At 43.8% G+C, this 16,787-nt stretch overlaps 1 protein-coding gene across 1 annotated transcript in view; it reads left to right on the top strand.

Moving 5' to 3' along the window:
• The window catches only part of ext1b (exostosin glycosyltransferase 1b), a 130,829-nt gene that overhangs the window by 78,639 nt on the left and 35,403 nt on the right, over nt 1–16,787 (top strand). The window contains exons 2-4 of the mRNA XM_082521846.1: nt 9,434–9,527; nt 12,714–12,821; nt 14,734–14,853. Coding sequence (XP_082377972.1) covers nt 9,434–9,527; nt 12,714–12,821; nt 14,734–14,853 — 322 coding nt within the window. The remainder of the gene's footprint in view (nt 1–9,433; nt 9,528–12,713; nt 12,822–14,733; nt 14,854–16,787) is intronic.

Genomic DNA, 16,787 nt, shown 5'->3' with positions numbered 1-16,787 from the left:
CATGTACGCACATTATAATCCTTAACTAAACACACGACATATGTAGATAAACACAGCCAACACACACACACACACACTCCCCCTCACCAAACACGCTCTATCTCAGTTAGTCAAGAGCCAACAACGTCCCCTTTTCTCCATAAGCTCACTTAGCCTGCACATCTGTCGTATTCTCGTGGGAACACACACCACAATATGCTTCAACTTAGACACTCGCACTTTTACGGGGAGTACGAGGCTCCTGTTTAATTACTGCTGGAATCTGTCCTTAGTCTGTTTGGTAGTTATTTACCAGACAAATGGGCACATCTGTGAGATGGTATTCATAAATCTAAATAACTTTTCATATCCCCTGATTTTTGACTGCTATATTTGGAGGTTCACTTCTATTCTTATGCGCCAAAAGGGGCCAAGTTGCAAGACACCAGAGCTTTTTTTTAATCATGAATTATTAATCAGATGAGTCAGAGGTCTTTATTAGATCATTTTCCCTTTAACAAAACCTCAAGCGCATACTCTCAAACCCGACTACAGTAGAGTAGAAAAAAGAAGGAGAAAAAACTTTCCAGGATTGTGTTCCAGCCATCATCAGACCTCCAGACACCTATTCTTCCACAGACTCTCGCAAGACTCGCACAGAAACCCACTTTGGAAGACAATTAGAAATTATCCAGAGAGTGGCAGAGGGAGACAAGAGAGAGGTCCGGGAGGCTAATGTAACAACAGTCTCAATAAGCAGTAAATTGGATCTCTTTCTCTCTGCTCTTTGCAAGACACTGAGGTTTTGTGTTTTCGTCACCCTGGAGCTCCATGTTTAGGCAGTGGACAGTATAATCGACTGGTGGGTGCCTGCACGGCCACAACGGCAGGAAAATAACCAAGAATGAGTCCACTGTGTGCTCTTATAGATTTGTGGTCGTTGCATAGGCTACTAATACAATCTGGCTGTTGGTAGTGCATCACCCGCAGCATAATACTGTATGGAAGTAAACAGCAAGCAGAAGTCATTTATAAGTCGTTGCGCCGTGGAAGCCAGTGATTTTTGTGAGCAGATGGCAACAATGATGAGGAGAAAAGCAGACGAATTTTTAATTATAGGTGCGTGGATGCGCTGCTATTAGTGCTGGGGTTGTGACAAGCTACTTTCAACTATATCTGTCACTGCCTCTCTGCAAGGCTCTCGCAGCCGGCTCTCAGGTCACACACAGAAAAGTCGTATTCATTTCTCTGACTGTTTCCAGGTTGCAAAAAATACAAACTGCATCTCACTTAGGAAGACACGTGGAAATGAAATGCATGTTTGGATGTTCTTCCTTCATTCATCTTTCACCTTATTTACATACGTAAGATTTCTTTATTAATCTAGCCATATTTTACAAATCCAACTGGCTACATGATTATTTGGGTTACTTAAAAAAAAAAGACTACAGCTGTCTGTCCTTAATTTAGTTTAGGCCTGTGGGAAATCCTGCCTTCCTAATTTCTTATGTTTCCCAAATTTATTGGTTAGTTTTCATGCTTAAATTATTTCCCGTCATGTAAGTAAACCATATCGGTTTATTAGACCAACAAGGAGGCATAAATCTGTGCAGGGTTATAGTTTAGGCAAAGAATTGATCATCTATTTTGAAATCTGAAGCCGGCATGTGTCCGCTTTATTTGTGAAATTAAATGGCTAATGAGGGTGTCGTGGTAACAAGAAAGGGAAGCTATGGATTTACTGGTCATTATGCCTTAGCCTGTGGCCACGAACTATGAGTAGTGACCTGAAAGAATAACATGGCTGATACAAGCTTGGAATCAGCTTCCTCTGTGGGGTGTTCAGGCTTAGTCTTAGAGACAGGGTGAGGGGTTCGGAGTAGAGCGGCTACTCGGCCACTGCATCTGCCTCCTGGATGCCTCCTGCATGCCTAGGTGAGTTGTTTAGGGCATGCCCTATCAGGAGAAGGCCCAGGGACAGAGATGGGACATGCTGGAGACATTATATGTCCTGGAAGAGCTGGGAAGGTGGAGAGGGAGGTCAGGGCATTACTGCTTAGGCGACTGCCCCCATGACCGAGATAAGAAGCAGAAGATGTTGTACCAGCTGATTATACCTTAGTGGAATGGAGGGGTAAGCAGATTTCAGTTTCCCTCTCCACTTTCACCTTGTACCCCCCCATCTGTCTGAAAGACGCACCTTTTCCATGTAATTACGTTGCTACAAATAAAGGCACTTAATGACAGGTTGCCATGGTGAGTGTGTGTAGGCTCTTGACATTGGGGTTGGTGAAGAAATGTTACTTAACTGCTTTACACTTGTTGTACATTGGGGAAAACGCACACACTCAAAAAGTCTTGTTTTCTGGACACTTTCTGTTTCCCACTCCCCGAATTGTTGGCTGCAAATGTGGCGGCTCGCGCAAGTGTCTGAAAAACATAAACACACGATCACAGCCTGCAGGCATGCAGCTAGGAGGTGTTTTTTTTTTCCCCCACCGCTAACTCAAGGACACAAAGAGGAGAGAGAGCCGGCAAGAAAATAAAAGAGAGACAGAGAGAGCGAGAGGGGGGTGGGATAGAAGGAGATGATGGTAAAGGAAGGCTGTGCAAACAAACAGGACATTTAAAGGAAGGAGGAACGTGGGTTTGTCCACCAGGAACTCGCCTCCTAGAGGTCTCGTCATGAAACCTCATCACATCATCTAAAACCACCAGAACTCTCGTGAAAAGAAAATTATCGGTTTTAGGCACAATCCCAGTCGTACGATTAAGGTGCAGAGCAGGTGGATCATGTGGGAGGGAGCCAGCTGTCACATCCTACCTAAAATCTGCATCCAGTAAGCCAGTGATTTCCTCGACACTTTCTTATAGTGGTCTTAAGATATCCCAAAACCTGGTGCTAAAAAAGTTCTTTCCATGTCCGGCTGTGTCGGATAAATGGCAAACATTTGTGTCGCATTAAACATGTGACAAAGAAAAGTGCAATGGCTGGATAAAACATGCTATAGGGCTGTTGCGTGTTAAATCCCACATTGATATTCAGTGCCATCAGCTGCTGGTCTGTTTTGTGGGCTGTTGCGTGCACGCACACACATACGCACACGCGGGGACACACACACAGATTGTCCAGAGAGACAGCTGGTGTGAAAATATGGGCTAATATAGCTTCTTCGTCTCCATCGACAGGTGACGGAACGTCAATGTGAGGGCGTGCAGCTGTCGCTTGTTCTTGCGGCGCGCGCGTCTGCGAGTCTGTGTGTGCGATAACTGTCTTATGTGCTGTGCAGAACGCTGCGCCTGTAGGTGTGAATGAGGGTGGGATTTTTATCACAGGCTGTCATGTCGCCGCACTTTATTAGAGCTCGGCTGGAGAAGGGACAAGGCACCATCAGCAGTCGCCCATCAGTGTGTATGTGTGTGAACAAGAAAGAGGGAGAGAATTGACTGGCTTCTACCTTTGACCCGTCAGCGTGGGCCATAGTCAGAGAAACACACCAAAGGCAGCATCAGCAATCACCTTCACACTTCCTTACGTGCTACAGCACAGCCGCTCTGTTATCAGTAGAGTAGAAGATACATGTAAAAGTAATCATGCAAATGCATTACGGGCACCAGGCTACTGCTAATTAAAATGATCGTGTTTATGCTTTATGCCAGTTTATCTCCTTCTTATCTTCTTAATGCTAAAACACGCTATCAGATCTGTCATTGTTGCAGGAAGATTTAGTTTACATTGTTTTGATTATTGTCTTCATCACATGTGGTGTCATGAAAATATGTCTGAAGATCATTTATGAAGGATGCTTCCTTTCTAATGCGCCACTGGCTGGTAATTTACCTTTGACTATACATTGTCTGGGAGAAAATGCCTTGTTGATGTTAGAGGTCAGAGAAGAATAGCCAAACTGCTTTTAGCTGGTAGGAAGGCAACAGTAACTCAAAGAACCAGTCGCGAAACACCCTCGCTGCAGGAAGGAGCGCTTTCACAGATCATTCATCCCAACAGCAGTTAGACTCTATAACTCCTCAATCACGATGTCATAAGTCACTGGGCATTGTGGACATCCACAGTCACCACTTCATGCATAATGCACCTTCTATGTGTATGGACGTGTGTATGCATATGTATATTTAGTGTGTACCTGTGTGTGTGTACGTGTACATGTCTATACTTATAGATATCTATTACTTACATAGGAATAGTAGTGTCTTGCATATTTCCACAACCATATCCATAATCACATACTTTGTATGCTACCGTTGTATATAGTGTATTATCTTACTTATTTTATATTTGTTTGTATTTTATTTGAGTTTTTGTATTTTCCTTCTGCTATCTGTACCTGAGCTGAGGTAAAGCAAAACTTTCCCATCAATAAAGTCTTATCTTATCTTGTTACAACCAACGCAGAAGAGCGTCTCTGTCAAAACTTGCCGCAGATGGGCTACATGTTCGGGTTTTAGGCTCAGAATTTGGCGTAAACAACACAAAAGCATATCAGGCTGCTGGTGGTTGTGTAATGGGGCATATCTTAGTATTTAGTATTTATTTATTTATTGTCATTGTCAAGAACAATGAAATTGCGTTTGGGGCTTCCATACAACCCAAAAAAAAGAAGAAAATAATAAATACCCCTTAAAACCCAAGTGTACATATTTAACCCAGTGTGACTCCAATGCAATAAGACAATCCTTAGCAATAATGTTCGTAGAAATTCAGACAAAGACCTGAGAAACATGACAAAATACAACAATGCAACCCATTCAACATTATTGTACTGTGAGATATGATATCAGATATGATAGTTATCTATTTAAGAAAGAGGGGGGGGGGGGGGGCAGGAGGGGGAAGAGAATAAAGATATGATGCACCAATGCAGACCAGTTCATTGCTATTAAGAAGTTGGATATGGTTATTGTCCGTGAGAGGGGGGCAGAGAGTTCAGGAGCCTCACAGCCTGTGGATACAGGCTGTTGGCCAGTCTGGATGTTCTGGCCTGTATAGACCTGTACCTTCTCCCTGAGGGCAGCAGATGGAAAAGGTGGCGCGCAGGGTGATGTTGGTCCCGCAGGATACTGTGCACCCTCCTCAGACAGCGAGTGGGGAAGATATTACTGATCTCTGGCAGACTTGTTCCAATAATTCTGCCAGCTTCTTTCACCACCCGCTGGAGTGCTTGCTGATCGGCCTTGGTGCAGCTGGGGAACCACACTAGAAATCCATACGTCAGAACGCTGCTGATGGCACAGTTGTAGAAGTTCAACATCAGAGATCTGGGAATGTGTGCGCTCCGCAGTCTCCTCAGGTAGTAGAGGCGCTGTTGGGCCTTCCGTACAACTGAGGTGATATGGTTGCCCCAGGACAGGTCCTCGGTCACAGTTACCCCCAAGAATTTAAAACTGCTCACCCTCTCCACCGCCTCACTGCCAATGAAGAGAGGCAGATGGTTGTTATGGCCCCTCTTCCGGAAATCTACAATGATCTCCTTGGTCTTTTTGGTGTTTAAGACCAAGTTATTGTCGTGGCACCATGACTCTAGTTGTTGCACCTCTGTCCTATAGTTTGTCTCATCATTGTTGGATATAAGTCCGAGCACTGTAGTGTCATCTGCAAACTTAACAATGAGATTGGACGCGCAGGAGGAAATACAGTCATGGGTGAAGAGAGTGTATAGCAGAGGGCTCAGAACACACCCCTGAGGGGCACCGGTGTTGACCACAAGGGTGGAAGAGGTGTTCTTACCCACTCTGACACTCTGTCTACGGTTAGTGAGGAAGTCCACAATCCAGTTGCACAGAGAGGAGTTAAGTCCCAGTTGGTGGAGTTTGGGACGGAGTTTGTATGGCCGGATGGTATTAAAAGCCGAGCTGTAGTCTACAAAGAGGAGCCGTGCATAGGTGTTCCTGTGTTCCAAGTGCTTCAGTAATGTGTGCAGCACTGTGGCGATCGCATCCTCGGTTGACCGGTTCTCCCTGTATGCAAACTGGTGCGAGTCCAGGGATGGTGGAAAAGCAGCTCTGATGTGTTTAATGACCAGTCTCTCCAGGCATTTGGCGGGAATGGGGGTGAGTGCCACAGGTCTGAAATCGTTCAGACATGTGACATTTGACTGTTTTGGGATGGGAACGATGGTTGCTGCTTTGAAACAGGATGGTACCAGTGAACAGGACAACGAGGTGTTATATATAGAGGTGAAGACGTCCGCCAGGTCCGCAGCACAGTCTTTTAGCACCCGGCCCAGCACTCCATCCGGCCCGGCCGCCTTCCTGGTGTTAATGCTCCGGAACACACGCCTCAGCTCATGAGTGCTCAGGACCGGAGCAGGGTCGGTTGAGGGGAGAGGGGACAGGACAGGGTCGGTGTTCTCCCTGTCAAAACGGGCATAAAAGAGATTTAGATCCTCAGCCAGAGTAGAACTGTCGGCTGAGGGTGATGGTGTTCTTCTTTTGTAGTCCGTGTAGTCTTCTTGGAACACCTGTTAGTATTGTTGAACATCTTTTAAACAGCACAGAGTAACCGACTATTATTGTTGACTGTGCCCGTGTCTTTATGACCACAGTTTACCCGTCTTCTGATGGCTGCTTCCAGGCAGATTGTAACATGTCACAAAGCTCAAATAACCTCAAACTGGTTTCTTGAGCATAGCGATGAGTTCACTGCAGTTAGATGGCTTCTACAGTCACCAGATCTCAATCCAATACAGCACTTTTGGGATTTGGTGGAACAGGAGATTCTCATCATTGAAGTGTATTCGACAAATCTGGAGCAACTGTCTGATGCTATCATGTTAATATGGACCAAAATCACTGACGGGTGTTACCAACACCTTGTTGACTCTGCCACAAAGGCAGCTGTGAAGTCAAAATGGGGTCCAACCTGGTGTAACTAACGCATTAACATCAGCATTTCCGTGTCAGGGTCAATTATGGGGACATTATAGCAAAAAAGTCATGAATTACCTCTTATTTTTATTTTATAAAAAGTAATAAATTACTCCTTGAAAGATATAACATTACTTCCGCATTATTGGGCAAGATTGCCTGAAATGCATGATCGCATAATAACCAGCTGACGATGCAAGTCCTAAACTGGGATTATTCTTTCCTGTACTGCTGGTGATGGACTTCACGTGGACTGTTAAAGAAGTACAGCAGTGATGTCTGCTCAAGCTTCAGCTGTCTGTGTCCGTGTCTGCAGCAGAGTTTAATCTAGGCCTTAGAATACGTGCCCACACACTGGAAGAAATCCCTGTCCTAATGAGGCCAGAATAATAACAAGATATTTCTTTTGGAGAGACAGGTATGGGTAGAAATGGAGGCCACAATTCTACAAACCTGACTGCTCATCACAGCTTCTCCTACCCGTTGAAAATCAAGCTTTGGCTCCTTGACTGAGGTCAACATCACTCTGGGTCCAGAGTTCTTCGTTACTGGCTTTGCAGATGCTCAGAAAGAGTTAATGTTGTGTTAGATGCTGCTGTTTCTGGCCCGGAAAGTCATTTGTGCTTCACCATTACATTCTCATCCTTTTTTGCAATAAAGATTAACGTTCATATCTCCATTGCTCAAAAGTTGAAGACGCTTCGTCCTCCTGTTGTGCAGAGAGTTTAAAAACTTACCAGCGTAGCAGTTTGAGTAAGTTTAGTGTGATTATAGAATTACAACCTATTACAGTGTTAAGGAAAAAAGTGTCATTACAGCCAACGCTGGTCTGAACACACAACCTGTCAAAATATGAGAAAGCACCAAGCATGCAAACATGAACGCATAGACTGATGCACAGTTTGTCTATTTCTGTTGCACACATGCACGCGCAGAGCCAGCTGTGTGGTGGAAGCAGGTGTCACTCTCAGCTCATTACCCCTGGCTGGGTTGATCACCCTGTTTGGAGAGCAATAAGATACACCTCACTGGAGAAATAGAGAAATAGAGGGATGAGCGGGGGAAAGCAGAGAGAGGAAGATGGGGAGGGTGGGAGCTTCGGCCTCCTGCTCCGAGAGATAAAAAGAACCGGGACAGGTAGCAGACAGAAGAGGGGAGGTGTGCACAGGTGGATGTGAATCTTGAGATTGGGGGAAAGAGAAGAAAAAGGAAAAAGATGTAGAAAAGCTGTGAGAAATAAATGACAGGAAGTGGAGGACAACATAGGTGGAAGGAAAAAGCAGAAAAGAGGAGGCTCGGTGGAAAAAGGCAAAAGCAAAATCAGACACTCTGGGGACCTTAAATAATAAAATAATAATAAAATCAACTCGTGGTTTTGTTCTTGCTGTGATTTCGCACATACACCTTGTTTTCCAGGAACAAGGGATTATTAGCCAGCTGCTGACTTGTTAAACCCACTTTACAATACACAAAAAGCAACGCTTTAAATGTGAGAACTCCCCTTTCTCTTGAAATCCCTCAGATAATTATTGTATTTTACCTTGTTAAAAAAGTTGTTTGAGCCCTCCTGATATAACTGTTTGGTTTTTATGTCATTAAATGTGTGGGAGTGTGTGGAAAACTACATGCATAACAGTAGCGCTGCAAAAGAGCAACATTGTGATGCATCATCTTCTTGCAATCATTCAAAATATTGTAATATGAATCAAATTCTGCTTTTTGGCTCTTTAGGACAGTTGTGTTGATGTTGTTAGTTACACAGATTTCATACTCTCATAGATACTAAATAATTGCAATATGATAATCACTGTGTCATGATAACAGCATTATCATGGGCGATGATTCCAGATAGCATCGTATCCAGAGTCACATCACAATTTCCACCCTAATACATGTTGTGGCAAAGATTTCATCCCTTCATCAAACAATCAAACAATTGTCTAACTGACTGATGAGAACTAGCTCATACAGCATGCAATCGTCTAATCTGTAAACCGGTGACACGTGACTAGAGACACCACTCTGACTACCACAGGTTGCTAGAGAAAGATGGGCAGTCCCAAACCAGATGGTGAGTGGTTGCTGGCAGTTGCTAGGTGCAACCTTTTCCAATTGCAATTGCGTCTTCTTCGGTCAGTAACAGATGCAGTCGACAGTAATGTGCATGCAAGACGGCAACTTGTCTGATGACGCTCCCCAACAGCTCACTAAGTGGTGGCGGTGAACCTGGAAACGGACGAGTAACAGTTGCACCTTCTGCAGCTTTTTGGTTGCACTGGCAAGGCAACGTGTTCTGTTTCTAACCATTCAGAACCCTTACAGAGAGCTAGTGAAACTGTGGCTACAGGGAGATCTTTAGGTGCAGCTCTCTCTTTGAGACTGATGGTGACAACTGGTTGGGAATACACATTTTCCGTTAGCCTCCCGTGGTTGTCCATGGGAGAATGACTTGTCTCCAGGCCTGTGTGGCTGATGATCACTCACATGTTTTTCTAAGCCCGTTCCTTTAGTGTCATTTTCACATCAGTGAACTCACAACACGTCTGTGTGTGTGTGTGTGTCCCTGCAGGTACGACTACAAGGAGATGCTCCACAATTCCACTTTCTGTTTGGTGCCCCGCGGCAGACGGCTGGGCTCCTTCCGCTTCCTTGAAGCGCTGCAGGTAAACAAGCAACACACACATCCACAGCACTGCGAGAGAGCATTGCTCACTGCTCTAAATTCAAGCTAACCAGCAAATATCACTATGAAGAAAAATAATCACTACCTACACTCAACCTTCCACTTAGCATTTGTTTTAATGGTGCTACCTCTAGCAAAGGATCACTAGATCATTACCACCTTAATTTTCAGACTAATAGTGTAATTAATATAAACAAACGAGACCTTCGCTGAGAGGATTAGCTGCTGCTTCCTGCCTCTAAACACTGATATTCATTTTGCAGATACACTGTTAAATTGTTGCCTGACTTCATGAAAAAAAATAAATAAAGATGGTTTGTTTTTTTTATGCATTTGCATAGACATGCAGAGACTGTTTGCTAGCTTTTTGCTGCCCAGGTTTATATTAAGCTGGATTACGGGTGAAACTGCTGCACATAATAAACATAAGTCATCATAGTAATTTCCTAACACTGGCTCTGGATTCACCTCCAGTTTGCCTCTTCCTGCCTCCTTTTATTTACATGCGCCAATCGTTTTCTTTTTTCCTCCTCTCTGTTCATCCATTTCTGTAACTGCGCAGCACTCTGCATTACTACTGCACTGTCCTTTACCTCTCCTTACCGTACGCCGCTGTCCACAGAGTGCACTCACATAAGTGTGCTTATCTCACTATCAGCTGACACACACACACATGCACGCGCAGAGAACACTTCACTCAGGAGGCAAATTTGCCCTCTCCTCTCCTTTCTCCATTTGTCACACTCACTCCAACCATCGAATTCAAACCGTGACGACAAAGAGAGAGTATTTGCCAGCTTTGGTCTTTGCATGAAAAAGCAATTCTTCATAGAGGTCAGCGCTTGTGTGCGTGTGTGTGTGCGTGTGTGTGTGTGCGTGTGTGTGTGTGCGTGTGTGTGTGTGCGTGTGTGTGTGTGTGTGTGTGTGTGTGTGTGTGTGAGAGACAGCAGCAGAGCCTGAGGGCCAGTTCTGGTTTAGCTGACACCTTTATGACCTGGGAGCGACAGGGCCGTCATTGACATCAAACCACAGACACACACGCACACACCAGCTGTTCCCCTGTACCTCTCCTCTCACCCCTCCATCCTTCTGCCATTCCTTTGCCAAAGGTCATCTGCGGCTTTACTAACTCCCCACCTCTCATATCATTCATATCTGTTTATCCGCGTTCATCTGCCTTTTCATCTTTTATGAATTCCCTTCATCCCTTCATCGTTCCTCGAGCTCACCTCCTTTTGAGTAATTAACACACCCGCTCCTAATGTCGTCATTTTTAAACGTTGATGTGAAGACATGAAGTGAATAAAACAGCCAGAGCGGCCTGGTTCCTTTCTTTGATTTTCCAGACTTGTGAATGATTCAGACATTTTCAGAAATCAAATAAACTGAAACAGGGCGAGTAATTAAGGAATTCTTTTTGTGAACGTTTCACCTCTTGTAGTTCTTGTCGCAGCAGTGTGAGAAAATGTTTTTATGAATCTGGCTTTTTAAAATTTTTTCCACACATCTGAAGTTGAGTCTGGACTCCTGTGCTTTCAGTTCATAATGAGATATAGTTGGTAAATGGCCTGTATTTGTATAGCGCTTTACTTAGTCCCTAAGGACCCCAAAGCGCTTTACACCACATCCAGTCATCCACCCATTCACACACACATTCACACACTGGTGATGGCAAGCTACATTGGAGCCACAGCCGCCCTGGGGCGCACTGACAGAGGCGAGGCTGCCGGACACTGGCGCCACCGGACCCTCTGACCACCACCAGTAGGCAGTAGGGTGAAGTGTCTTGCCCAAGGACACAACGACCGAGGCTGTCGGAGCCGGGGCTCGAACCGGCAACTTTTCGATTCCGAGACGAACTCCCAACTCTTGAGCCACGATCGCCCCCCAATAGTTGTCTTGCTGTCTTTGCATATAGCCTGTCTATTAGCATGCAAATCTAGAAATGTTACGTCATACGCTCCTAAGATCCCAACAGGTTCATATTAACCACTTTTGCAACTATGAGCCAGTCAACATGGGTTTAAGTCCAAATGTGTCACATTGTTCTGTCAGAGTGAATGCAAAAGGAAAAAAGGCCGGTCGTGTCCTGTAGGATTTAAGCTGCTCTAATCAATATTAATCAGTATATTAATAGGTCACAGAACAGGTGCTGCACCTGTTGTTAGTAAACCTACATGAGCACCGACTCGCCCAATTAAATGCTTTTGTAAGCCATTTCTTCTTAAGGGCGTTTGGTTGGAATAGCACTTAATGTCACAGACCCTTCACAAGCTGAATGAGGGCAGTGGTGTAGTGAGAGGGTGGAGGGACCCGTTTGAAACTTATTAAAGAATAGCTGGTGTGCACATGGCGTCATTTAGAGGCTCAAGTCAAATAGATAGATTAGCTAGATTTAACATGTCAGATAATCCAGTAAAAAGTAGTCCAAAAGCAGCTGTACGTGCAATATTTGCTGAAACTAAGTAGTCGCCACCTTTCAAGGTGCACAGAGATGTTTAAATAACAACCACATCCACAGGCCTGTGGTTTTCCCCAGAGGAATCCATCATGAGTCATATCTGCAAATTTATAATTGAAAAGATGTTTGCTAAATATTTGAAATTTCCATCAAAAGTGTATTATTTAGAGGAAACTGTGGCTTATTTGTCAGGATTCGTATTTCTCATATCTAGGAAAAAATAAATAGGAGTGAATAAACTCCATGAAAGTTCAGGATCTAGTCTTAAGCTGGTACAGTTGACTGAGCAAAAAAAGGCATGTCTGCTTGGATCGTGGTTTCTTTCCTTCCATTGGTGTTTTTTTATCCACTGTATGTCCAAACCTAAGGGGGGCTTAATGGCTGAATCGTTAGGAATCTACAAGGCTCTTAACCTCCACCTGAACTTTTATTCTTTCTCTCTTCACGTTTCCTTTTCTATTCTTCTACCGGTCACATTGTCAAATAACGGGAAAAACACTAAAAGTAAACTCTTTCAATTCAAAGAAACTCAAACACAGATAATAACAGAGTGATCGATTATTATGAAGTCCAGTTATCACAGCTTTATATAAACAGAGCTGCGTATTGTCGCTGTAATGACGAGGATCAATATCCAGTAAATCAGCCGAGATTAGGCAGGTAGCAATGATTCCAGGCCTCACTCTCTGTATGTGTGTGTCTCAGGCTGCATGTGTACCAGTGATGCTGAGTAACGGCTGGGAGCTGCCTTTCTCCGAGATCATCGACTGGAACACGGCCGCAGTCATCGGCGACGAGAGGCTCCTGCTGCAGGTAACGGCCCGTAGACGCGCTCGCACAACAATCACATGCTCTGTATATCACCTGAAAGTGACACGGCGAAGAGAAACCGCAGCATTCCCACAACTGAAATCAGACTCTCTCTCTGACTCTCGATACCCTCGGCACACGCTCTGTCTTCACCATCTTCACCATGTTTGGTTTTCTAGCGACATGGCTGTTAACTAAACAAAATTCAAGCGGCATACCAAGTCCCAGACTGCTTACAAAGCCCCACATTGTTTTGTGAGAGGGCAAATAAATAAAACCACCAAATGGATTTCGTTGGAACGGCTTGAACTTCATAGGGGGAAAAGTAATTATACGCCCATTAAACCTTAATTTGAATGAAGTGTGTAATAATATTGTTTGACTTTGAGTTTTATAATGCAGGAGCTCCATCTCGGCTTTCTCTGTGCAGCTACAAACAGGTCTGAGACGTCCTGGATCGTTCTCCAGATTTATGTATTTTGCTGCAGTACAATGGGGCAAGGTGCACACAACACCCACTTAATATGTGTGTTTTTCACTAAATGTGAGATGCCTGTACTCTTTATTAGAGGTATTTATCGGAACCACAGAAATATCTAGAAAATATTGCTCGTACAGTGGATCTACCTCTCCAATAAACATGCTAACAGATAGAGGAATGTACTCTTTACTAGAGTGGATAAATACCGTTTATTGGCCATTATCTCCCCTTTACTGTGACAAATGGTCACAACAGAAACTACACATCTATTGGAACAAAGGTGTAAAACTGTCCATTAAATTCCAGCTGAAGCATTTAAAGCTTCTCTCTCGTAATATTGTTTGACTGATAGAGGCCGTTAACTTTATTCCTTCTTTCATGTGCTTTGTTTCCTTCATGAACGGCACATATTTGTCTCCTGTAAATGCTGCCGGTTTAAAACAAAACATTTTTTAAACCTACCTTGAGTTTGTGATGTCTTCCTCCCCTCATTCCCAGCCAGTCACGGCAGATGGTCCCCCCCTCCCTCAGCCTGGTTCTGCTGGAGGTTTCTTCCTGTTTAAAAGGGAGTTTTTCCTTCCCACTGTCACCAAGTGCTTACTCAAAAGGGGTTGTTTGAATATTGGGGTTTTCTGTGTTATCATAGGGGCTCTATCTTAGAATGGAAAGAATCTTATTTGATGCTTTATGAATAAAACTGAATTGAACTGAGTTACACAAATAGGACTTCATTCTTGATTGGGACTAAATTCTGCCAGGTTAAAAAGAGACAGACAGAAAACACAAATCTTCTGATGTTGCTGCTATTTTTTACTAAAACTTGCTCTGAAGTCTTGAAGTTTTTGAAAAGATCTAAATCCTGGACCTAATCACTAAAAGTTCAGCAGCTCACTGCTCTCTGTGAAGGCAAAGAAAAAGTACACAAAAGAAGAAAACGAACAAAAGGTAGAACTGGGTCACAGGTATCATAACTTACCTCAGGTGACCTCAGCAGGTCACATGACAGGGTGGGGCAAGGTCTCACAGTGGTTTCACTCGTGGTGATGGTAATGATCCAGGCCCCCTTCTTACACCTTGGCTCACATGACAGCTTGCATGAATAATCCGTTGTAGTAGCAGTAGTACTCAGTAGTGGGTCCCAGCAAAGGGGGAAACCCCCACAAGGGTTAAGATTACATATCGGGAACTCCAGTTTTGTTTTTAGAATGAAGGAGACATAATTCCAGCTGCACTTTTTTTCCCCAAGCTCTAAAAGTTAGCATGACCTGGATGACTAAGAACCTACATGTACATGTAGTTCACATCTACATGCATATGTCTATGACAAGACAGTAGAAGCAGGTGCATACCCACAGCAAAACGTTTTCATGCCCAGATCAATCGTTCTTCAACAGCGATGTGCAATACTGATCGAATGCCGTTTGTTCTTTGCAGATTCCCACAACGGTGCGCTCCATCCACCAGGACAAGATCCTGTCCCTCAGACAGCAGACTCAGTTCCTCTGGGAAGCCTACTTCTCCTCTGTGGAAAAGATTGTTCTGACCACCCTGAAGGTGAGGAGTCAAGACGCACATGCACAGTTGTACAAACTCTCCTTCGTCCATTATCAGCCTTTCTCTCCGAGGGCTGCAGTGTCACTGCAGACTCCATAATCGCTGCGCTCTCTGTTTGGTCTGTTTGGTGTGAGGCTAAAAGTAAAAACAGAATTTTTCTGTGTTTTTTGACAGAGAGCAAAGAAAAAATGGAAATTGCGGAACGTGTTCATGTAGAATTTCTCACAGGCCGCTTTTTGTTTTTATTAAATGCTATTTTATGATATATCAATAGTAGTTGCAGCAATTGGCGGGGTAGTACTATTTATAATGCCACCAGTAGAGACAGTTACAGTGGCTTGCAAAAGTATTCGGCCCCCTTGAACTTTTCCACATTTTGTCCCATTACAGCCACAAACATGAATCAGTTTTATTGGAATTCCACGTGAAAGACCAACACAAAGTGGTGTACACGTGAGAAGTGGAACGAAAATCATACATGAGTCCAAACATTTTTTTACAAATAAATAACTGAAAAGTGGGGTGTGCGTAATTATTCAGCCACCTGAGTCAATACTTTGTAGAACCACCTTTGGTGCAATTACAGCTGCCAGTCTTTTAGGGTATGTCTCTACCAGCTTTGCACATCTACAGACTGAAATCCTTGCCCATTCTTCTTTGCAAAACAGCTCCAGCTCAGTCAGATTAGATGGACAGCGTTTGTGAACAGCAGTTTTCAGATCTTGTCACAGATTCTGTGGGTGAAGTTTCTGAGGTCCTTTTAGGTCCATGGAAAGTTCTCACACATCCCTTTTAGCGTGTTTCACATCAGTGTAGTCTGCATCTGTGTTCAACTCTGAATATGACAAAAAGGCCAGAGGGTGTTTGAAACAATCTAGTTTATACAACATGTCATCCAAACACGTCTAAAAGCAAAAGTGTTTATGGTTGTTTCAAATGACCCCGCTCAAAGGCAAGGCAGTATGCCTGCTGGCAAACGCTGGAGCATGATGCGATGACAGAGGGATTTGGAATAACAGTGTGCTCATCTGAAGTCACTTAAAGTGACTGTAAGACTGTAGCTGTAAATAATTTAAAAATAAGAGCATCAGAGAAGTATTCAAAAGAAACCCTGCATACTTCCGCGTCTCGGCCAGACACAGCTAAATCATTCTCTAGACTGCTTGGTTCAAAAGGTCATAAAATGATGGGACTATGTTGGAAGCTAGAAATAAACAACTTAGGTCTGTAGGTCGTCACGATATTTTGTAGTTGGGAGGCAGAAGTGTGCATATTTATATGAGACGGTGGAAATACTGAGTTATTCTTGTTGGCAAGGTGCATCCTTAAACAAGATTTCACACACACAGATAACTGTTAATTAGTGCTTGTACAGTATATAAATGTCATACTAGAGTTTTACTCACCAGTAAAACCACAGCGCAGACTTCTCAGACGGTCAGTTAATACAAGCGTACAGGAAGCCATGTTATTTATCAGATAGTTAAATATCCTGAGGCACCGACATTACAAACGGCATTGACAGGTCCTCCTAACATGTCATAAGTATACTAGCCTGTGCTGATAACAGAGATGACGTAGAACGAGGATGTACCTTCAAGTTTCAGCTCTGGAAGCTGCTAAAATGAAGCCAGTGCACCTGCATTATTTCCAGTGACCAGCAGGGGCCTACTCTTGTGGTCCTGATGAGATTGTTTTCTAATTTGCTAATTTCTGGTCTTATTAAATAAAATATGAGGTTTGATTTCTACATTCTGATCACCATTAGTGTGCAAAAGGAGCATACATTAAGATGTCAGAGCGTTGCCCCTCGGTTTCTCTAGCAGATCCCTCAGTCTCTTCATGTGTGGTTTTAAAACGGCAAGGTAATGACGTCGACCACAATGCTCAGTTTGTGGATTCAAAACAGGCCTCGGTAAATCAGTGGGTGGCAT

This window comes from Aulonocara stuartgranti, assembly GCF_965226115.1.
Source record: "Aulonocara stuartgranti genome assembly, chromosome: 22".
Classification (NCBI taxonomy): domain Eukaryota; kingdom Metazoa; phylum Chordata; class Actinopteri; order Cichliformes; family Cichlidae; genus Aulonocara; species Aulonocara stuartgranti.
The sequence above is the reverse complement of the archived record's forward strand: the minus strand, read 5'-3'. Positions and strand labels throughout refer to the sequence as shown.